Source organism: Ailuropoda melanoleuca, chromosome 7, assembly GCF_002007445.2.
Source record: "Ailuropoda melanoleuca isolate Jingjing chromosome 7, ASM200744v2, whole genome shotgun sequence".
In the NCBI taxonomy this organism is placed as follows: Eukaryota; Metazoa; Chordata; class Mammalia; order Carnivora; family Ursidae; genus Ailuropoda; species Ailuropoda melanoleuca.
The window spans coordinates 108,513,348-108,537,988 of record NC_048224.1 but is presented as its reverse complement, the minus strand read 5'-3'; the positions used below and the strand labels follow the sequence as shown (position 1 = coordinate 108,537,988).

The following is a 24,641-nucleotide window of genomic DNA, read 5'->3' as shown; positions in this document are numbered from 1 at the left end:
AAAAAAAAAAAAAGAATCAACCTAATATATCATTTGTCATTCTCAACAAATAGTATTTTGATTTTCTGGTATTATTTAATCATGAGAGGAGCATATGGTTATGCAATCCATTTGACGGTCTACTAATTTGCTTATCATTGAGAAATACTAATTGATAATGTATTTATTGTGACAGCCTGCTATCTGTGGTGGGCCAGATTATGAGCTACGTAGGGTAATGATTGTGATGTCTGAATGCACAAACTGGATTGATGAGTTCAGCCGGACAAAACTATTGTTCGGTAAGGTACTCAGCAACCCATAAGACATTCATTAAAAATATCAAATCCTCTTGTTTCTGTATCCTTATATCAGAATGTCGGTAAAACAAACTTATTAAGCTCTTTGATCCATCCTTCAAATTCTACTTTAAAATCTGCCTGTGTTAAAATTCCTCTGGGTTTAGATCTTTGAAGAGATTGAACATAAAAGCATCCTAAAAATATCTCGTCTGATATTTTCTAATTATTGTTAAATATTTTGAGATTGCAAATTTCATTTAAATGTCAGCTGTAATTAAATGTGTGCCATTTGTTTTTCTACTCAGGTTTTGCAGTTTGATGGAATGTTTTCCCCCACAGTTTAATAAATATTTGTTTTATTTCACATGAATTAATTCAAAACTGGATAAGAGCAACATATTTTAATCAACTATTGTTGTGATGGACTAGAAAATAAATTTACTTCCTAAGCAAACTGTTTACTATGCATTTGAATGGAATTTATCTTCCTTAGTATTGGCAAGTTAAACTTAGAAAGCAATAATTAATAGGAAAGCCAAATATGTATACTGCATACTGAATAAGGCAACTTATTTTTCTGGAATATGTCATAGATCTTTAGTGTATAAAATTTGTAATTACTCCATAATATATATGCCTTGCTGTGTACAGACAACACTCATTGAAGTGAAATAGTAGAGAAATTCATAGGCTTGTGTGAATTATGCATTTTTAACTGGTACCAACTATGTGTTGATCATGATTTTATTTTCAGTTGTTTTCAAAATTAGAAGCTTGCTTTTTAATGTATAAATCACACAACCACATTATACTTGCATAAAGTGCTAGGAAGCGAACTGGCACCCTATTATTTCATTTCTCCCACCAGCCCCTTAAGAACTCCGAAGAGTTTTAATATCTTTAGCATGATGGTTTAAAACACATCCCAGTAGAAAGGATTAAGAGAACATTGTCAATGTTCTTCATATGGGAAAGCAAACGTGTGTGTGGCCAAGTTACTGCTGGCAGAATGTGGTGTTATGTGCCATAGTTTCCTGTGCAAGTACAAATTGCACATGCTCATATTTGTGTTGTAATCTAAATCACATAAATTAGACATATGAAGACAAAATTTAATCAGCTTGTCAGTCCTTTGCAGTACAAATCAGATTTTTGACTGTGCAGTCCCGATAAAATGGCAATTACACTTGAATATGAGCATAACATAAATTACTTTTCAAACCATTATATTGAGCACAGTATATGTAAAAGAAATGCTTAATTCATTTGCTATGGTTACTTTCTTTTAAAGGTTTATTTGTTCTCTGCATAGAATGATGCGGTGTAATGGAAGCTGAAAACAGATTAAAAGACTAATTTCCATGTCAGTGTGCTTTTGCTTTACCTTCTCCCTCTGAAAATGGGCTGTTTATTCAGTGAACTCTGTTCTTAAATGTTCACTCAAGCTTCAGGGCATACCTTACTCCAAGTGAGACCTTAATTCTTTAAGTTTGCTCTTTCTGTATTGTCTGCTAATAGTGAAAAATGCCTGGGTGGGAGCATAATTTCAGAGAAACATAAAGCTGGAAATAGGGAAGAGCATTTTTATAAGTGAAGAATTTTCAATTGATTTCTGTGTAACTAGCAGAATTCCATAGAGACTATTATTAAATATTTGGTTATTAAGGACCTGAAATTCCCTGTCTCCTATTTCTATTAGCAGTTACATCATTGAATTCTCTTAATGGAGGAATTGGAGACACTGTACTATGAGAGTTTAGGGAGGTGATCCTGTCGTCTGTTCCAGGACCTTCCTGTAATAAACACAGAACCACGGTTGGCAGTGGTCTCGAGGAAGTGGAACTTGGATTCAAGTAGGTCATTGTTTGTTCCTGGTTCTCAGGAAAGTTTAAGCGGAAATAGGAGTTTTTGGGTTCTTGACTATAAATGTAAGGAGTAGGGTTGGGACAGACTTTTGTTGAATAACGAATACGTACCAGAGAGTCTGATAAGTATTTTGTGTCTTCTCCTTTTCAATGTTTGTAGCCGCCCCCGCCCAGTGAGACTTTATGATACAATTTTTTTTAAAGATTTTATTTATTTGAGGGAGAGAAAGAGTGCTCACGCAAGCACGAGTTGGGGTGGTGGGTGGCAGGAGGAGGCAGAAGCAGAATCCCCATTGAGCTGGGAGCCCAAGGGACACGGGGCTCCATCCCAGGACCCCAGGATCAGGACCTATGCCGAAGGCAGATGCTTAACCAACTGAGCCACCCATGTGTCCCATGATACAATATTAATAAATGAGGAACAAGGGGACACAAAAGTTAAACAGCTTGCCTTAAGTCACTTTATTGCTTAGCGTTAATGCTGGTGTTCATTCTGTTTGATATTCATGTTCAGATCTTTTCCCAACATGAGAAAGCACACAGTCTTTCTCAGATGGAGCAGAACATGTCATTTATTCATATGAGATCCTGAAATTGTGGGTTTAGAAGGTTTTTGGTGTTTGTATATCATCACCTGAATTGCCTGATGAGTCAAAGAAAAGGGGTGGAACTTTATGCCTGAGTTTTTGTCTCAAGGAAGGGAGGTAATGCTAGAAAGTAGGTGTGTAATTATAAAATATATCCAGAAAATAATCTACCTTGCAGTTTTTTGTATTTTCTTTTTTTAGATTGTGAGGTCTTTGCTATGATGGTCTTGTGTTAATAAATTTAATGGAAGTTGGATTACTTATTATAAAGATACTGCTTTCTCTGTGGACTCTACCTACCCTAGTTGAAGTGATTTCTGTTACAACTTTGAAAATTCATAACTTACAAGGAATAATGAACACTCTTTAATTACAAATCATGAAAATTATGTGTATTTCATATGTAGACATTATTTAGAATGTAGAACCATATTCCCAAAATGGAAAATAACTGTCTTTTCCTATTTGTGGTGAGAGGTGTCTCTTAAAATTGGGTATTCGTATAGACATAAATTGCTGACTACTTACAGCCTGTGTTAAAAAAGACTATCTGAAGACTAGTTTGCTTCTCTATAGAAAACGATGTTTGTGCCACGGAAATCCATGTGTCTTTTCTCAGCAGTAAGATGTCTCATGCTGTACAAGTTCAGAAGAGATACGGTAGGTGTCACCTGTCACCTAGCAACAAGCTCACCGCTCTGTGTCTTCAGCGTCTCTTTTCATTTTAAGTCAAAATAGCTATGAAAACATAGCACTTAGATATGCATTTATCTCCAGAAATATTTAGATTAACCTTCAAATATTTTTAGTTCCAAAGATAACTCACTGCGACAGATAAAACAGAAATAACTTTAAATGAAAAAAGGCAACTTATATATCAAAGACCTCGATGCAGAGCAAGGGCAAGATGGATCTTTTATAGAATATCTTCGACTTCAGTCCACAAGGCTGCCTGTCAGGTTCCGTAATCATCTTTAAAAGTTGTGTGAATATGTATATAAGCCTTTATTACCTGACTTTCTTTTTTTATCAGCCCTTGAAAACACAAGATCACAACTAATGAAGCAATGATTTGTGAAACTGAATCTAGAAGACAGAATTCCAAATGGGATTGCTGTGCCATTACCAGAATTCAATTTACTTGAAACAGAGCAGCTAAATTACCTTTGGGCAGAGAGTGGAATACCCTGACCAGTCAGGTGTCTATAAACACCTTTAAAAGGTGTCTCTCTGTCTCTGTTTAAAGATACAGGAAAGGGATTTTCAGAGGAACTAGCAACAAGTGTACTTACAGGTCGTGAAGTATGTAGAATGTATTAAACACTCCCCTTTAAAGATGGAGAGCGTAACAGATCATTTAAGATGGGATGAAGAGCCAGCACCCTGTTACTACAGGGTAATGACACAGAGTGCCCTTACCCTGGAGTGTAAGTCCTTCTTCATTAAGGTGGGTAGCATCCACACGCATTCGGGCCAAGGTCAGTTCTGTTGTCCAGGCTACTTACTGTCTTTGAATTACAAAGGAAGCTTAGAATTCCTTTTAGGCAATTTTAGGGGAGAAAACAAAAGTTGGAAAGGAATAGAATTTAGAAGATGAGTGCTACAATTTCTCCAGGCTCACCATTAAGACATGAGTATTTACTAATGGTTCTAGGCAGCAATATTTTTTTTTAAAAGTAAATCTAAACTTCTTTCCAAAATGTAGTATTTCGTGCCTTTTCTTATTTCTCGTACAAATATATATATATATATATATAGTATTCAAATAAGTGACCAACTTATTTGCGTTTTCTTTACCTGACAATTGAGAATCATTTTTTGAGCCAGGAAAGTAAGTACCAAAGCCATGTGTGATGAATTTTTGATGAAGACAGTGGCCTTTAAAACTTCTGTGCTTTGAGAAGATTTACTGGATAATTTTACAAACCTATTTGGCAGATTTAAGTAATCTTTTAATAAGGAAATTGATGGGCTATTAACTGTTGCTGGAAATGTGCCGTTTTCCTATTTAGTATCATGGCTTTATTTGGATGGGGATTTGGGGAACAACAGAAAGGCCCCTTAGTATGAATAAAGTAGAGATCCGTCTGTCTATTTTGTGGTCTCAATTTTGGGAAATCCTGTTGTTTCCTTGCTTACTATCTGGGCCACTGATTAAAGAGTGAGAATTCCTATGTGTATGACAGCGCGGATTGCTGCGTGGACATGACTTCAGTTAGGATAGGTGGGCTAGATAGAACAGGTGTTACTGTTACCACTGCTTCTGTGGAGAAGGAAACTGGGACTGAGAGGGGTTGAATGAATTGTTTCAGGTGGGAGACAGAGGTGAGACGAGGGATCAGTCTTCTCAGCTCTACACTGTGTCTTCATTTGCTGTCATTTGTGCTACTTAAAGTATAGGGGAGCCGGGGGGAGCCGCAGAGCAAGAGATGAGCTTGAGCGCTCTTTGAGGAGCGTGAATTAAATGGAAAACAAAAGTTAGAATTATACCAGGGTCTCCTCAGGTTTAAAACATACAGAGGTCTACAATTGAAGTTGTAGGTGGTTGTAACGATAAACCACGAAAAACCATGCTCAGGCATGGAGCTCTAAGGGGTTTTGTAAAGACCCTGACATTATCTAACTAGTTACCTTGGGTATGAAATTAATCTCTGATCATCATTGTCAATGGATCTTAAAACAGTTCATGTACGCAAGTCACAGAACTGCTTTTGGTACCAATTACATCATTAGGCTACTTTGTAAATCCCCAGATGCTGTCAAGATGTGGGATATTGTGTTAAATATAGTTCACATAATTTAATGTTTTAGTCAGCAGGTTAATTTTATCTAAAAATACAAATTAGATAACTGAGGCCCTAGTTACTTGGATAAGAAAGATCCGCATGATTGATAGAGACATGAGTTTATTTTGTTTTAATTCTATTTGTCACTCCTAGCTTCATTTACTCATTTGACAATCATTTATTGATCTCCCCTGAAGTGTGTGAGGTAATGTGCCGTGTTTCAGGAAATAAAGATGGGAATGGCACTATGTTAGCATGTGCTGCTTTTTTGTGGGGAGTATAAATTGGTATAGTCTGTTTAAAAGGTATTTTGAAAAACCAGAAAAAAAGGTTCCCATTATTTTGATCCGGTAATTATACTTCTGTGACTATATTCTAAGGCAGTAACTAAAGGTGCAGACTTAGAGCAGCTAAGTATGATAGACGAGGGTGCCGGCTGGGGGGTGAATGGTGGTGAAAACAGACCATGGGCTCTGCTCGCTGGGTCCTCCCTCCTGATTGGAGTCTGTCTGTGTCTGCCCAGAGAGGGCGCCCTTTCTAGTTGCACGAAGCCATCATCCAGGCTGGCCGAGGCCCCAGGGTCTACACGATTTACATAGAAGGATGTTTTAATGTTATCAGTAGCAGCACAAGATCGCAAATTATTAGACAAAAACGAGGAGAGTCAATGCATCCCTATGGTGGAGTGTTACGAATTTTGGATTAAGCATTAGGAAGTTGAGTATCATGTGAAAGTGGCCAGGATATATCAAAGTGTGAAAAAAAAAAACTTTACAAAATTGGAATGTAAGATTGAAGCCAGTTTTTGACGTACCTAGAACATTCTGCTAAGTTGGAACTGATCGATTTAGATATATTTTGAAGACTAGAAAGGACAAGACGTGTTTGATAAGAACATGGTGTTTTAGATGACTTTTTAATTCTTTCAAGGGATACCATATTATGGTTTCATAATGTAGAATAGAAGAATTACACTCTGAATTTCCAGAGAATTTTTCTAGTTTGCCACTGTAATATTAAAATATTATTAAAATGTTACATTTATATTACATTGCTTTTTAGTAGCATTTCTAGTGGTAAAAGCTATAGTATATGTAGATGCATTTTGAGACATTATGTATTTTTATATATAAATGTTATATATAGAGAGAGAAGTGGAGGGGAAGGAAGGAGGGGCAAAGGGGAAGAGAGAGAGAGAGAGAGAAGGAGAGATTGGTTGATTAATTTAAAACTGGAATAAAATTGAAGGCCAGTCCCCCTTACAGACCAAGCCCATGGAACTTGTGAATTGTCCTAGGTTTCCTTTAAGGCCCTATGAGTGAGTGAACCCTTTCTGTTCAAATGTGCGGAGACACAGGGCAGAGGAAGTCCATCCCGCTGCTAGGGTGGTGAGCCACCAGCCCAGAGTGACTGCTGCTAAGAACCCCAAGGCTTGTCCCCTCTGGAGTGTAATTCCGAATGAAAAAACAAAATCGGTTATGCCTACTAAGCTGGCTTAACTGAATGCCAAAGAAAATTTGCCTCATGAAAAGGGAATTCTGAAGCAAGTTACATAATGTTGAATAAAAATAAACAGGAGGACTTTCAAGATACTTCCAAATGGGGCAAATGGTTTTTTTGTAATCAGAACTCTCTAATCCAGCAATATTTAATTATATTTGGTGAGATCCAAATGGTTCTGGGGATATGGAAGCTTTTGAGAAGTGGCATATATCAGATTAATTTTTTGAAAGTTACTTGGGGGTGGGGGGCGCCTGGGTGGTTCAGTCGGTTAAGCATCCGACTGGACTCTTGGTTTATTTAGGCTGAGAGCATGATCTCAAGTTGTGGGATTGAGCCCCAGGTGGTGGACTCTGTGCTCAGCAAGGAGTCTGCTTGGAGATTCTCTTCCTGTCCTCCTCCCCGCTGCACGCATACTCTCTCTCTCAAATAAATAAGTAAATCATAAAAAAAAAAAAAAAGTTACTTGGGTATTGATCAACATGGAGGCACCAAAAAGTAATCGTATTAATTATGCTGCATATTTGTAGCAGCTGTAAAGAGGGGGAATAAAAGATCATTTCCTCTGGAAAACAACATTACTTTAAAAATCCCTTGGTTGCTAAGAATAAGGGAGCCAAGTACTCCAGTAGGAATATTTGTGACTTTCATATATTAAATTTACTTTTAAACCACTTTCTGCCATTTTCTCCTCCCCTTTGTCTCTCTGGTGCCTCCCTTTCTTCCCCGCCCCGACTCTCTTTATCCAGATCTTCATTATCTTGGGCTCAGGAGCTGTCCTAGTTGGAGATCTACTTCTATTCCCTCATTTGTTCACTCTGCCCTTTAGCGGCTGGTAAAGAGGAAGCAAAAAAACAAATAACTAATGAAAAAAATATTCTTCGGCTATTGCTTCTATTATGTCATTCTACTAATCAAGAGCTTAAAGAATTGCAGAATTATGTTGTTCACCCCCCAATGGAAGAATGTCATCAGCGTGTAGAACTTTTTCTCATCATTTGATTTTGTGTGTGTTTCTTGCAGGATCAATGTGACTCCAGAGACAAATGGATGAATGAATATCCATATGAAGAGGAAAACAATAAAGGTCAGTTAGTCAGATTTTGTAAGTGCAGTGAAAATCTTAGGTTGAACATTACTTTGTGGCCGTTGTTCTCGTTAGAGCACTTCTGTGTCTGTGTATGGGACAGAGGTCAATACTTCGATACATATATCTATCTGTAAAGTGTAATTTTTAATTTTTTAAATCTTTAAATATGAAGACATTTATAAGGAAGCAACCCTTTTGTGTGCAAGTCTAGCTGTCATCAGTTTCTAGAACTTAAGCTGGAATTAAACAATCAGCTTGTTGATGAATATTGAGAACTGGAAGACCACTGGATACAACTGATCACTGGGACAAAGAAAAACAAAAGAAGCCAGATTTTGTGTAAATGTATGTTAGTTCCTACAAGCGTAGTCCTGATACCAGCACTATATGGCACAGGACTGCTGTCAGATGCTGTCTTCTTTACGCCAGCTGTGTCAGCTTTCCTCAGAGGAGCAGGATGACCATGAAGGGCTTTTCACTTCGGTTTTTCACAGACAGGTACCACCCTAAATTAGAGGGGAACAAAAATCTTGTGAATTTTAACAGTAATCAAATGCTGGCTATCACTTTATGTGTGGCAGTTATTTATTTGAGCTTTTCTCCTACTCTGTACTGGTTATGATATAAAAATTATAGGCAATACAAAGAGAATTAAGAATATTAAACTATCTCTTTCCTAAGATTTTCACACTTAACAGGTCTTGTTCACAGACACGTGCCTCATAACGCTTGTGTAGCTGCACAACACCTGCCATTTCATCTTTTCCTTCCCACGCTGCTCCTGCTACTGTCAAGTAAATGTACATCATGCTGAGTCTTTTTCTGCCAGCCTACCTTCACAGTTGCTTACAGATGATTTTCCAGGTTATATCTTTCATTTAACATTGCCTTCTTCCCTCATCATTGCTAAAATTGCTCCTTTGTAGTATTTGTATCTGGAAGATTTTCAGACCTCTAGAGTGAGTATTGATTCACACATGATACAAGGGAGACTTGTAGGTGCATGGTATTGTTCTTTTTCTTGACCCTAGTATTGCCTATGTGGGAGAATTTACTTTGTGAAAATTAATTGTTCTGTGTATTTTTTTTAAAGATTTTATTTATTCATTTGAGAGAGAAAGCGAGAGTGAGAGAAAGAGAGACACAGAGAGAGAGCAAACACGTGCACATGCACATGCACGAGTGTGGGGAGGGGTAGAGGGAGAAGCAGGCTCCCTGTTGAGCAGGGAGCCTGATGCAGTACTCAATCCCCGGACCCTGGGATCATGACCTGAGCCGAAGGCGGATGCTTAACCGACTGAACCACCCAGGAACTTCTGTACTTTGTATTTTTATGTGGATCAGTGAGGTGCTATTAAATGGGCTTTGGGCGGTGGGGTGGGGAGGTGCAGTCTGTAATGCTTGTCAAGTCCCTCAATTCCCATGGTGTAAATACTCTCACTGCGGTTGGTTTCAGTGATTTAGCACCTAGCTTGCGGGGCTCCTTAAACTTTAACAGTTGGCACTTAGGAGCTGGGCATGAGCTAGCACCAGCACACCACTGATAATTTCATTCATAAAGTAAAGTTAAAGGATATTATGGAGTCCCTAAGGCAAAGGTAATAAATTTAAAATTTCCTGCCTCGTCCCTATGTAAATATGGAAACCTTTACTCATTATCATGCAAAATATGTTCATCCCTTCTATATGATGTTGGTATAGTATTACTTTATGTTTTCATTCAATTGTTAAGATTTTATGTTTGAGTGGATCAGTATTAACTTTGTGAGTTTATTCATTTTGACAGTGTCATTGTTCTGTAACTAATTTTATGACAACTGAAGATGGTGGCAAAGAGAATCATTGTGTTACTACTTACCCTGAGGAAAAACTAGGGAAATATTATCTTGATTGACTATGATATATGTGATTCATTCTAAATGATTGTGCCTTCTCACTTATAAAAAGTCTTATTCAGAAGTCTGCATAGAGGAAGGAGCAGTGAGCATTTCACTTAATGTGTTTGTCCCGAAGAATTATTTTTTTCTTATTGCTGGTTTTCATTTTTTGGTCTGTATTTTCAGTTATAGATGCCTTAGAAGAGAGAATATATTGGTGCTTCTTTTTAAGCCTGCTTGAATCAGATGCTGTTAGTTTTAAGAGTGTCTGATTCAGGGAGAAAATTGCAGAGCTTGAAAATTTATCTTTTCTATATTTAAAGTTTATTGACAAGGTCACTATTAAGATGAAGTTTTAAAATGTCAACAGTGGAAGCAACATTGCCACTGTCTAATAATTGAAAAGACATTTGAATATTGCTTTTAGAAGTATGTAGTATGTTTCCAGTTGCCACTGGTGATAAAATCTTGCCCAGAGCCACAGAATATCATGCTGTGCCTTTCTGCTTAGGTTCTAATATTTAAATGGCCTAAACAGCATTTGCAGAATTCCTCGTGTGGCCACACCAAGAGTCTCACTTCCAGGAGCAGTCTTCATCTTCTCTTTCCTTAGAAAATAGCTGTATTTGCATTAAGTCCTTTCCTTTACTCAATTTTTAAGTTCTCGTATTCAATTTCATTGCACTTCATTTTGGTCCCTTATGATCTGCTATTAGAAAACATCAAATAAATTCAGAAGAGATCCCATCCTCCATTATTTTCTGTTCCCAAATATTGCCGTAAAATATGGCATATGTGTTCTCGAATGTATTTCACCAGTTGCTGTCCTTGTGAATGAGGTGGCTTGTTCGGGGACCCCGCTCCACAAACCTGGCTTTGCTCCATCTGTTTTCCAGCCGCTCCAGGGTATGTGCTTCTCAGCTGCTGGTTTAGAGCAGGTGTCCAAAAAGTATGCATGCATATACATTAGCTTGGCTTATCAGAGTTCACATTAAAACTTCTGCTCTGTGACTACCTCTGATGAACAGCTGCTTGGATGACTTTTACGTCTTGTAGTTGGAAACCACGAGGACAATAGCAAGCTTTGCTGAGAAAGCTTTTATTTCCTACCAGAGAAGAGTTTATAGCATAGTGATGGGCAAATATAGTGTGGTTGCTTTAAAGTTCTTTTCCATGAAGTTCCAAGGGTCGCTCTTCACACAGGATAGAAAGAATCACAACAACCTAGCCTTTCTTCCATTTTGAACTAAGTAGGCATAGTTGCTCAGAAAACCCCAGGGTGATGCAAGTAAAGCATGGTCAGCACTGGGCTATGATACGTTTATGTAGAGTAGCTGCTTGGACAGTAAACATGGAATAGAACAAACAAACAAACAGAAAAACCCAGAAAAACAAGTCTTGGCTCTATAATGATCTCTTTGTATGATCATGGGCCAGTAACGACTTTTCTGAATTTTAATTTCCCAACTGCATAGTGAAACTAATAACACGTGTCCTACCTATTTGAAGAGTTGTTATAGGGGAAAGAAAGTATGACGTTTTCATGAAAATGATTTAAAGCATAGAGTTCTAGGGGCGCCTGGGTGGCTCAGTCGTTAAGCGTCTGCCTTCGGCTCAGGGTGTGATCCCGGCGTTATGGGATCGAGCCCCACATCAAGCTCCTCCGCTGGGAGCCTGCTTCTTCCTCTCCCACTCCCCCTGCTTGTGTTCCCTCTCTCACTGGCTGTCTCTATCTCTGTCAAATGAATAAATAAAATCTTTTAAAAAAAACCATCGAGTTCTAAATGTGAGCGTGGTACTGATAATATTATTTTTATAGCACAAGAGAGAGATTCACGACTTCATTGTATGACTTCACATCATAAAGTCAAAACGCTTCCAGAATTGAAAGTGCCCTCAAAGATCATTAACTCTAACGTATGGTTGGTGTGTGGCAACCTTCCAGAAGAGCTGGTTGGTTACATCAGCCTTGCGTTGAGTACTTTTTGGAATTTCCTACGTATGTGGCAATTCATCCTATTGTCAGGCATGTATAATTGTATTACAAGTTCATCCTTGTATTGAGCCAAATCAATAGATTTGATAATGATGGAAACTAGTAGGTATATCACATAATTATTAAAATGTCCTGAATTAGGTCACTCTTCCGTCAAGTCATTTCACCTTTGGGTGTCTAATTTCTCTTATCTGGGAAATGAGAACAAAGTGATATACAGGGATCTGAGAAACAGTATGCAATTATTAAAGTAGAATAATGGCTTTATGACTTGAAAAGATGATGTATTGCTCATTTTTAAAACATTAAAGCAGGCACCGTCACCACCCTGACTCAAACTTTTTGACATTTGGTGAACATTGTTTATGTCTCTGTGTGTGTATATACAAGTAAATAGAGATGGTTTATAGAAAATATGATCATATTTATACTTCATATTTCTAATGAAGAGTTATTTTTTCCTCTTGCTTCCAATATATAACGGAAGAAATAAAAAGTGAATTTAAACTCAAGGAATTTATTAATTTCAAATTAATGTCCTTTCGCCAGTGTGATGCTATTACTTGACAAACAAATAGACTTAAATATAGACAACTGGTGCTTGCCAGAGGGAAGGTATCTGGGGGGGGGATGGGTGAAATAGATGAAGGGGATTAAGAGGTACAAACTTTCAGTAATAAAATGTGTAAGTCCCAGAGATGAAAAGTATAGCATAGGGAATATAGTCAGGGAATATTCTGGAATATTCTAGAATATAGGGAATATTCTAATAACGTTGTATAGTGACAAATGGTGACTTACGCTTATCACGGTGAGCGATGAGTCACGTATAGAATTGTTGAATCACTATGTTGTACACCTGAAACTAATGTAACATTGTATATCAACTATACTTCAGTTAAAAACAAGAGTTGAAGGGAAAAAAAAACCCTTTGGGTTCTGGTAACTTTTTTTTTTTTTTAAATGACTGAATTTAACTTTAAAACAGCATCTTTTGACTTTTTGCTAACGATAGATGGGAAAATTGATGACATTTCTTTCTAAATACTTTTGCCCTCTTTTTGTTTTACCATCCTTTTCAGATTTAGGCTATATTTCCGGTAATTTCTTTATTATTTATGATTATGAACCATAATTCTCAAGGCTATTTAGTCTTAATTCTTCTTTTTCTGAGAAATACGGAACCACTGCTTTACTGCTATCTGGCATTTGGTGTCACTGTGAAGACTGAAGCAAACTGATCTACTTTTTCTTGTTTTGCTTTTTGTTCAATGTCTGTGGACTATTTTTAGTTTGCTAGAAAGTTCAGTAATTTCATCAATTATGTCTTGGTTTCTATGATTCTGTATCGGTTTTTCCTGGATCCTGCCATTAAACTGAGAAGTAGAGTCTGTATTAATGTCCTCAGATTTTTAAATGGTATGTAAAGTATATCTTCTTTTGGTTTTATTCTCTTCTTTAGTAACCCTGAAAATATATCTAATGTTTCTCCTTGGCTTTTCGCATCTGGGGTCTTCATCTTTAACTTTTTTGTTTCACTTACTGTGTTTTCCCATTAAACATTTTTTCTTACTACGTTTTCAGTCAAATTCTGCATTATTTTTTATTTCCCCAAGTGGCTTTTTAAACAATATTTCTAGAGTATTTCAAAGCTCTGTCAGCTTTTCATCGGTTTCAGTTAACTTCTCTTTTATCATTTGAACCCTTTTACTTCTTCCTTGAATTTTTTTTTTTTTTTGAAGAAAGGTCCTTTTGTTCATTTTTTTTTGAGTTTATGAAGTGTTATTTGTCCATATTCTTCATGTGTTTCCTTGGGTAATTCCTCCTGCTATGTTTGTTCCTCACTGGCCTATTACTTACATTTTCTTGAGATTTGCTGCTTTTCTGCACAGTTCTCTTGTGGTTATTCCCCATCTTTGAATGGGGCCAGTATTTGCTGGTATCGCAGGGAGTGTTTTGGGCAGGGGCCCCAGTAGTTTGAGTATGAGCTAGATGAGTCCAAATCTTTGACTTGAGTTTGTTATTTCACATACTCTCTAAGTAAAGCTGTCATTTCCAGAGTCTTCCTCGTTTCCATTACACAGTAAAGGACTCTTGAGATAAAGGCTTCTGACCCCCTTCCCATCTCAGGTGGACCCACTTGACCAGGCTGGACCCTAAAAAATGCAGTGTCTGTACGCTCACTCTTAGTGGTGCTGTCTCTGCTTTCACTGGGTAGGCCTTTCATAACTGTGATTATTACTTTTAGGAAATTCTGTGTTTTGCTTAAGGTCTGAGGAGGTATATGTCAGCTCCCAGCGGCCTCCCACATTTCACAGTCTTTGACAGGTGTGTTTTATTTGGCAGTCTGGGTTTTGGACTGTTTTTGCTTCCACAGAAGATGGAGGGTTGGTTTTTTTTGTTTTGTTTTTTTTTCTTTTTTCTAAATTTGCTTCAGAAGTTTTCAGTGAGTTTTAAAGGAAGGGTGTAAAAATTCCTGATCATTGCCGTTTTCAGTCAGTAAGATTTTAGATGTGTTTGAGGGGCCCACGGAGCCTGCTGAGCCTGCTGTGGAGATGAAGAGCTTGGCTCTGTACTTGGGCCTCCTGGTTTTTAACTGTGGCTTTGCCAGGCCTTCACGTGGCTTCTGTATCTCATTGTTGTGTCTGCAATGTGGAAACAATGACCATGATGCCTACTCTGTAAAAATTGTTGTGAAGGTTAAATGAGAAAAAAATGCTAAAACATTTGCATATTGCCTGGCAAGCACTAAGTGCTCATTAAAATAGCCATTTTTATTACTTTAAGCCATGTTAATTGAGTTCAGAATGTAGTCAGTTTGGCTTTAGGAAAATTTGCTCGCCAGACCAGTATTTGTATATGTTTTTTCCCTTTGACTGGAGATATGCTGGGATTAACCAGCATACCTGGGGGAACTGGGTGTCCTACTTTATATGTCAGTTTCTGGTTTTAGGGTTTGACTGAGGACTTCCAGATTGTTCCTCTGTGTTGATACAGAATAGACACATCAGGCTTTCTCTGGGAGGAAATAAAATTCTTGAAGATACTGAATATGCTGTGGTAGTTTGTTCACACACAGAGTGTTGACACCTTCTCTCATATTAATCAGCGTTCTCCAGAGAAACAGAGCCAACAGAAGGTGTATATATCCTGTATGATATGTATGATTTGTTGTAAGGAGTTGGCTCAGGTGATTATGGAGACTGAGAAGTCCTATGATCTGCCATCTACAAGCTGGAGACCCAGGAAATCCAGTGGTGCGATTTTGGTCCAAGTTCAAAGACCCGAGAACCAGGGAGCTGATGGTGTGAATCCAATCCAAGGGTAGGAGAAGCCTGTTGTCCCAGTTTAAGCAGGCGAGGACTGGGTGCTCCCTTCCTTCACTTTTTGTTCTCTTCAGGTCCACAATAGGTTGGGTGATACCCACCCGCTTTGGGGAGGGCAGTCTACTTACTGAGTCCCCACTTCAAATGCTAATCTCATCCAGAGACACCCTTACAGACACATCGAGGAATAATATTTAATGTGTGCACCCTCTGGCCCAGTCAGGTTGACACAAAATTAATCATCACATCTACCCTGCGGTGTAGCAATCCTATGTTTAGGATTTATTATTTGTTAGACACAGGGCTACAAAGACAAATTAAATTTAGACCCTGACCTCAAGTCTTTATCATCTCAGGGACAGGCAAAATAAGTTACTACAATGTAGTATGATTAATACTATAATTTATTTAATCAAACCGAGAGAGTTGGTGTGGGCCATGATTGGGTTCACATATGAAGTGACATTTGACCTGGGCCTTGAATGATTGTGTCATGTTGACTGGAAGAATGGGAGCAAACAAGAAAAGTTACCATCCTTTGTTTTAAAAAAATCTTAGCAAATACAAACCATGTTTTCTTTTCTATGGCTCAGCATTAAAGTGTTCTGCAGAATTTCCTCTTGGAGTTAATGGCAAATGTGATATTCAGTGATGTCATTAAATATTTCAGCCAGAATCTATTGAGGCTCTTTTATGTGTCCAAATGATTTTCTCTCTCCTTCCCCTCTCTCTGTCTGTCTCTGATTCACATGCTTTCACGCTTTCTCTTCCTTGCTCACACATTTTGCTTCTCTGGACATTTGATTATAGTGGTTCTTCTGCTAAGCTTTATGTCCTTCTATTTAGAGTACATTATCAAAGTCATTTATATAATATATTTCACCAGAAAATTTCAAGAGTGATCATAAAAATGGTATGAGCATCTTTTAAACATGACTATTTTAGTTAAGCAATGTTGATTTAATGAGAATATTATAGTATTAAAGAAACATAGTAATTGATTATTAGAAGCATTTATGGAAGTATAATATCTATATGGTTAATTTTATATTATCAACATCTGTACATTAAAAAAAAAATGGTAACCTCCTTTCCCTCTCCCAAGCTGATGTTAGCTAAGAATTCATTTCCTACAGTTCCCTAAAGGGACTTTTAATAAAATCATGAATAATGATTGACTCAACAATGAGTGGAGTTCTTTATCTTATACATAATTTAGTCCTCAGTACCTTACAGCCTAATGGAAATAGGACTCACGGATATTACAAGTGAAGAATCAATTGATTATTAACATTCAACATGCTTTGTTTTTCACTACTAGTTTTGGTACCAAATTCTGTATCAGTCATGGTTTGATCAGAGAAATGGAACCATGGGAATGGTAGAGAATATGGGATTTATTATCAGGATTTGACCTCATCCAGTATAGGAGCTAGTTAAGCAAATCACATATGGCTGTTGCTTCTGTATATTTGGTGGTGGGCCTGAAGTCAGCAGGGCAGGAACGAAGGATGAGCAGAAAGTTCAGGAGAGCAAGGGCACACTGGAATCTGTGAGGACGAGTGGATCTCTGCACAGATCCTTCGCTGCTGACAAGCTTCCAGTCTTGGCTATGCTGAGGACTGGAGGAGAAGCTGGCACCCCTCCCTGTGTTAAACACATCATGGCCTGGGAATTGGATGAGCTGATGGAGAGGTCCTGTGGGAGCTGCGGTCAACGAGGTGGACTTGTCCCTGTCTCAGCAAGGTGCACCGGCTCACCGGTGGTGACAGTGTGTGTGAGTTGTGCCTGAATCTGGAGCTCTGCATTGGCCTTCTGAGTGGGAAACAGATGTGATCACTGCTACGCTTCTTCCTTCTGCATTTTACCAGAACATCCCCAATCAGCCAGGGACTGAGGGATTATGTGGGGAAGGCAGTGCTGGGAGATGTACATTGAGCTCAGCTAAGTGAGGCCAGTTCATAGCCACCGACCCCACATTGCTAGCTCTCTCCCTTCTCACGTGCAGCTCCCCTTCCTCACCCAGCCCTCCACCTGAGTTTCATCGATCATATACCTTTTGAGTTCTGCACTCTATCTTGATCCTCCTGAGGACCTGAAGCCCTGCCTGTGGGACCCAGCCTTGTTGTGGAGATGAAGGCCCATGCAGAGAAGGCTCCGCTGCTCTGGAAAACCACCTGCCTGGGTTCACTGTTCTCCACGTCTGCTCCTCTGTTGAAAAACTGCGGGACCATTTGTGGCCTTGTGTGGTCCTTGACATAGTTGTTGGTGTCCCTGGTGGCTGAGACTCTACTAGGCTTTGACTGTCACCCATAATGCCATACACTGATTGAGCTCAGACCAGGGCCACGTGGCTTCAGGGAGCTGCAGTTGAGAATACAGGAAAGACAAAACATAGCACAAGAAAAAGGGGGATTCTGATTTTTTGTCTGCATGGTGGAAACATGTGAGTTGTCTTGACTTTGGGGCTTATCCAGGTAGTGAAAGTTGGAGCAAGATCGTGCGTGATATGAAGAGCTGGTATTCACTGTGTGAATGAAAACTATCAGGTACAGCAGGAGGTTAGAGGCTTGGTGGGCAGGCCATAGCTGGAGGTCGCCAGCTCTGGGGGACGGTTAATAAGGAGGTGGGTGTTCATGCAGACTAGGGTTCATGAACCGGGAAGCACTAATTCAGGAGCGAGATCCCGTGCGGGTCGTCGGAGGGCAAAGGGCTACCCCGTGGCACTTCCGAAGTCGAAGCAGGCTGCCTCTAGAGAAGTGCTGTCCGGGCAGCTTCTCTGCAACACGGCCGGCATGGCAAACAGCGTTTATCTCACACGTCAACTCTCGTATCTTGGTGAGGTTTCCTGGGGGTCTGTGTTGAGCGCTGGTACAGGACCAGCAGATCCTGAGCAAGGGGACTTCCTGGGGGCAAAGATAAAGGAGCAGGTGATGAGGTGAGTGAAGGCAGAGAACTAGCCTCTTATTGGATTCAGAGAGAAAAAGAACAGCCTTTGAAAACAACCTGGCTTAATCCTCTATAACTCCAGAAAAGGCTTTAACTCAAATTTGTGATTTAGAGTAAATTCAGAAGTAGAATTCTAACCAGAGAATAGGAACAATTAGTTGCTGAAATAAGATTAGTTATTTGTAGAACAGACCAGTTTATATTTACACATTTATGCTTTGTGTGTGTGTGTGTGTGTGTGTGTGTGTGTGTGACAGAGAGAGAGAGAGAGAAAGTGAGGAGGGGAGGGATTGTTGCTAGTTTATGGGTAAATGCTTGCTAGGTTTTGTTGAATTTTAATCAAAAATTTTAATTATCCAATTACTTTTAAAGTGAATTGCAAATATAATTCCCACTCCTTAACCATCAGGATCCAATGAATTAAGACACTTTACCTGGTTATTCTCTCTGTCGAGTCCATTCTTTCCAGTGGTGACAACTTCTCCTGGGGATTAATGTTGCCAAACTTAGATACAAAGGACAGAAAATCTTATCTGTAGAATGCATCATAGTGATGCTTGTAAATTCCTCTCTTCTCCATGATACACTGATTCTAAAAAGGAGAAAATGGTGGAAAGAGGTGGGAGTGTGTGTGCTGGCCAGATTCGTTATTTCTGCCTGTCACAGCCTTTATCAGTCCCTGGAATACTGAGGCACTTGTGTAAGGTTGCACAGCACTCAGTAGCAAAGCTGCATCCGTCTAATCTCTGTCTTGTAACATTTATTTGTGTGTCATTTCTAAAAGTGCCGCTTAAAGTAGAAGGCCCTAGTAGAGAAATGATCGTGGAGATGCCCTTGCACAGTGTGGGTGGGAGGGAGACTGATACAGGCAGAGGATGGTAAGCAACATTTTTTTCCAAGCAATTAAATGATAGATTTATAGTTTGAAGTTCTTCTGGTTCCACATCAGGACTTAAATGCATCTTAAATGCTCACTTGTCTAACTGGATAATTACTACAGCCCCACCTTACCCCTCATCTGTCCCCGTAGAGTTTGAAGAAAACTGAGGTAGCAGACATTCAAAGGTAGGGCTGGCATGCAATTGGGCAGTTCTACGATCTACCTCCGGCCAGCTTGGTGCAAATGATCAAGGGGAGACAAAGAGAGCGAAAAGGCTATGAGATTTCTGTGTCGTGGCTAAGCGTGAGATAGACTCCTTTTCCCCAGTTCTAATCAGTTCTACAAAAGCTGCTTATTTTTTGTTCTGTCAGAAACAATGCATGTTGTTGTAATGCAAGAACTTAATTATAGTGGAAAAGTCTCTAATGCTTTCTGAGTGAGAAATTGAATCTCAGTCGTACTTTGGCTTTAATTGTGAAACTGAGATACTGCTAAAGCCCTAGCAGTTGCTCTTTCCACATGGAAATGTGTTGGCGGGGTAAGAGCACAGACCGGGTGGGACCAGTGGGCTAGTTTGTTGTTGTTCTTTTAAGTCTGCTCAGTCTCGTTAAGTAGTCCGGGAGGCATGGCTGTGCTTCCAGGAGATGATGCTATTGTTGGCATCGAGAGCAACTCGTTTCTAGATTTTCTTCTTAAGTAATGCTGAAAATTTCAACCTATATCTTAGAAATGTGGAAATTTGGAGTTGGACAGTACTGTAAGAATTATCTCATTCAACTGGATAATGGATAGGAGGAAAAAGATCAATAAAAATGAAGTTACTTGCTCAAGGTTACATAGCTCATTATAGACGGGAGGGTTCGGGAGAAAGAAAGGCATAAAGGGAACATGGTTACTTGCAATTCACAGATTTTTAAAATCCAGTTTAAGCAAGTAGGTTTAACTTTTGCCCCCTTCTGAATTTAAAGCAAAAGGTACCTGGTAGATATCTTTCTAACGAACGTTTGGGTAAGTGGATGGGTGGAATGTGAATGAGGACAAAAGAAAGAGAATGAGAGAAGGAAAATGAGGGTGGATTTCTCTGTTACTTTTTCCTTCTTTGAAGAAAGTGTTAAGGAGTATGATCATTTGTGATAGAAGAGAAAGAAAGAGGAGATCCTGAAAAATTGACAAATGGGTTATACAAAACCTGAAATATTTCCTCAATTAAGGTTGACTTTCCTAGTAAGTGGTAGTCCAGGAAAAGGTCTGGTTTACAGATGGGAAAATGATAAGAGAAGGATTTTCCTAATCATACTGATGTTATGGTAAAAATGCTCTGAATTTACTGCTTAGGCTATAGTTAAATATAACAAATATGAAAAAAGTACTGTACTAAGTATATGATTATTTATCTATGATAACACAAAATTTTTATATTGAGACATCTAGCAACATAGGCTTTTTTTGGATAATGTGCTTTTTCTCTTTTAGTTTGATTAGTTGAATGTTCTGAGGATTTCCCTTCTACCCTCTATTTATTACGCTTTGGCTAAGTTTCGATTCTTGTGTTAAAATAATTGCTTGTGTTGTGTGATGACTATATTGTCTTAAAGCAAATTTTAGCCACCTGTGTCAGTTTTTTTAAATCGGTAATTTTGAAAATTCTTATTTAATTAAAAGAATTTCTTTTCTAGTTGAAAAAGTAAGGGCAGAAGCTTTCTTGAAGTTATTAAGTATTTGGTGGATGTAAAAGAATATATATAATGAATATATTTTATAAGACATATAACAAAAAGAAACCCAACTTGAGAAATAGAATATTTCCAGTATTTTTAAAGTCTCTTTTTAGGCCTCCTGAATTTTGCATTATAATTTCCTTGCTTTTTATCAATTCTAAGTATATATTCGTGAGCTATATATTGTTTCCTTTTGCTTATTTTGGGACATCATATAAATAATACCATACTATTTATGTTCCTTTGTGACTTGCTTACGTTATGCAAAGTTTTTGGTTTTGACATTCATGCACACTGGTGCGAATACTGATTTCCACAGCCAAATAGATTTTTTTTTTTAAAGATTTTATTTATTTATTTGACAGAGATAGAGACAGCCAGCGAGAGAGGGCAACACAAGCAGGGGGAGTGGGAGAGGAAGAAGCAGGCTCCTAGCGGAGGAGCCTGATGTGGGACTCGATCCCAGGACCCCGGGATCACGCCCTGGGCCAAAGGCAGATGCTGAACCGCTGTGCCACCCAGGCGCCCCGTGCCACCCAGGTGCCCCAAATAGAATTTTATCATAAGACCAAACCTTAGAGGACTGCTGGGATGACGGTGGGGCTGGGCATGGCAGCTGTGGCCGCATAGCTACCTTGTTGGAGGTGGGGCAGAGGGGTTGTCTTCTTCAGCTTCCACTGTGGCCTCAAGGCATTATTGCAGGGAACCCCCAGCGGACACCACCAGGGGCCCCAGCTTGCAAACAAAAGACATCAGTCTCTTTCCTTAGTCAACCAGATCTTCCAAACCTCTTAAAAGAAACTAAAACGCTGAAGTCCAGGAGTTATCTTCATCCCTGGCTGTCTTCTAATATGAATGATACAAAAGCACTGGAATTGGAGAGTTTTGCAAATCTCTAGGTCACGCCTATGTAAGGGGGCTCTATGTGCAGTTTGCGTCCACATCATATATTTGGAGGGCAGTTGTAACAGATACAGCAAGTAGAGATCTCCAATTGCCCACCCAGGGAGGGAAGGGAAGGTTAGCTGGTGCCTTTCTTCCATTTTCTCCTGGGTCTGTCTTCTCTGTCCCCCAGATTGAAGAGAAATAATAACTGTGATTGAGACTTCGGCAGCGGCCTTGTTGCACGATTTCTCCAGGGTTCCAAATCATTCTCACTTTATACCTAAAGGAAATTTTAATTTCTTCTCCTTCATGACTTACAAATCCCTAAGAAAATGTGTATATGCTATATATCACATATATTCTTACATTTACGCTAGAAACACTGGGATTTGTTAGTTTTCACCAGATTTTAAGAGTTAGAAAAGCATGAAAGCTTGAAATTTGAGTAAAGTGATTCTTTTTGCTTCGGAAAGAAAAAAAAGGCTGTACTGTAATTTATTCCTTCTCTAGCAGTAGGAATTTCTGTTCTTTCCAGCATTTTGCTATTTCATTTATTTTTCTATTATATTTTATTTGAATTTGAGTATAGTTGACACACAGTGTTACATATAAGTTCAGTATCTCCCTCTCCTCTTCACCCATTTTGCCCATCCCATCCCCTTCCTGCCTTTGACAACACATCAAAGGTCTGATTCTGCTTTTTGTTTTACTCTTTCGCCCCCATATACATGAAATCCTATGGTATTTGTCTTCCTCAGTCTGACTTATTTCTCTTAGCATAATACCCTCTAGATCCAGCCCTGTTGTCTCAAATGACAGGCTCTCGTCCTTTTTTAATATTCCATTGTACATGTATACCACATCTAGTCATCTATCAGTGGACACTTAACGTTGCTTTCATGTCTTGGTTACTATAAATAATGCTGCAGAACACACAGGTGTGCATGTATCTTTTTGAATTAGTGTTTTCATTTTCTTTAGGTATATACCCAAGTAGTGGAATTAATGAATCATATTGTATTTCTATTTTTGATTTTTTGAGGAACCTCCATACTGTTTTCCACAGTGGCTACACCAAATCACATCGACAGTGCATGGAAGTTCCCTTTTCTCAAATTGATTGGTGTAAAGATCCTATTAGTTTGCTGGGGCTGCCATAACAAAGTGCCACAGACTGGGTGGCTTAAACAGAAACTTATATTCTTCTCTGGAGGCTAGAAGTCCCATATAAGGTGTTGATGGAGTTGATTTCCCCTGAGGCCTTTTTTCTTCCCTTTGACATGATCTTCTCCCTGGTCCTTCCTAGGGTCTCTCCTCTGTAGACCTCTGGGTCCTAATATCTCTAAAGGACACCAGTCATACTGCCTTAGGGCTCACCCATTTTACCTCATTTTACATTAATTACCTCTTTAAAGTTTCTGTCTCCAAATACAGTCACATTCTGAGGTACTGTTACTTTACCCTAAGAACTTTGTGGGGAAACAACTGAGTCCATAATAAGGATGTTCACAGTAGTCCATTAATTGTATTTTTAATCTTCTTGTTGCAAAAAAAAAAAAATCTTGTTTCTGTACTTTCATCTCCCTTTTCATTTATTTCACAATGATTATTTGTACTTTCTTTGTTTCTTTTTTTAATTTCCTTTGATAAGTCCTGCCAGGAATTTGTCAGCTTTATAGTCTTTTCAAAAAGTTCCTTTTCATTTTTTTTCTTTCTTTTGTGTTTTTGGTCTATATATTGTTAATTTTTTATTTGATTTTATTCTTCTTATAATTTCTTTGTGTTCTCACATTCTTGTCTTACAGATTTAGTTGCTGAGCTAATTAATTTCCAATTTTTATATTCAAAGCATTTTAGGTGTATAATTTCTTTATATCATTTAGTCCAATTTATTTTCTGTATTCCATTATATTTTTTTTAGAATCATGAGTTATTTAGAAGTTTTAATTTTCAAATGCACTTTTTAGTTATTTTTTTGGTTACCTGGTTTTGATTTCATTGTGTTGTATTTATAGCATGTTTGCTGGATAATTTTGGCTTTATCTATTTTGAACTACGCTAAGTAGATGAGTTCTCATTTAGAATTGTTACTACTCCTGGAAAAATTGACCCTATGTCTCATTACTTAGTGATCTTTCTTTTCTTCATAGTGCATTTTGCCTGAATGCCTCTTTTTGTCTGAATTTAATATACATGCTCCAACCACTTAGTTACTTTCAGCATTGTGAGGACATTATTCCGTTTCACTTTAAAGGCAGGCGGATTCATTGAAAATTGTAAGCAGGAGGTCCACATGGTCAAGAGTTGTGAAAAAATAACATGAGCGTCTGTCTGGAAAATGGATCGGAAGGTTGCAAAAAACTGGAGTCAGGGGAAGCTCTTGTAGGGCAATGTGACATGGTGAGGGCGTGGCTTGAGGAAGTCACACCTGAGATGGGGAATAAAGAGAAGTTGTATGTTTCAGAGGAAGAATTGAGGGATATTGGTGAGTGGGTGTGAGAGGTGATAGAGGGTATGTGTAAAGCTTCGTTTTCTCCCTCGAGGCACTTGTTCCTTGAAATGATCATTTAAGCCTGAAGTGATCGACAGGCATGCTCCTGAGTTCATGTTTGTACATGTTGCATTTATTTTTCAAAAATGGATGGATAGTTTCTGAACAACAGTTTTCCATACTTGCTGCTTTAGAGAGGATAAAAGGATATGGGTATGCTGTGAAAGAGCTTTTCTGTCCAGTCCTATTCAGTAATTTTAAAGCTTTTTTTTTTTTTTTTTAATGACTCACTGTGTGCCATGCACAGTGCCAGTTTTTCTGGGCTTCCAACAGTGAATATGGTGAGAGTAGTATGTGACTGCACTGAGTTTGGTAGTAAATGCAGACCAACACAAAGACGTTTATCAATA

General features: G+C 38.6%; 1 protein-coding gene across 7 annotated transcripts in view; it reads left to right on the top strand.

Moving 5' to 3' along the window:
* The window catches only part of KLF12 (Kruppel like factor 12), a 412,821-nt gene that overhangs the window by 121,690 nt on the left and 266,490 nt on the right, over positions 1–24,641 (top strand). For 6 of the 7 annotated variants that reach the window (XM_019794254.2, XM_011218608.3, XM_019794255.2 and 3 more), the window contains one exon: positions 8,043–8,106. In XM_019794254.2, the coding sequence (XP_019649813.1) occupies positions 8,074–8,106 (33 nt within the window). In that variant the 5' untranslated portion in view covers positions 8,043–8,073. Of the gene's footprint in view, positions 1–2,019; positions 2,135–8,042; positions 8,107–24,641 lie in introns of those variants that run through there. The other variant, XM_034665290.1, reaches the window with a different exon arrangement.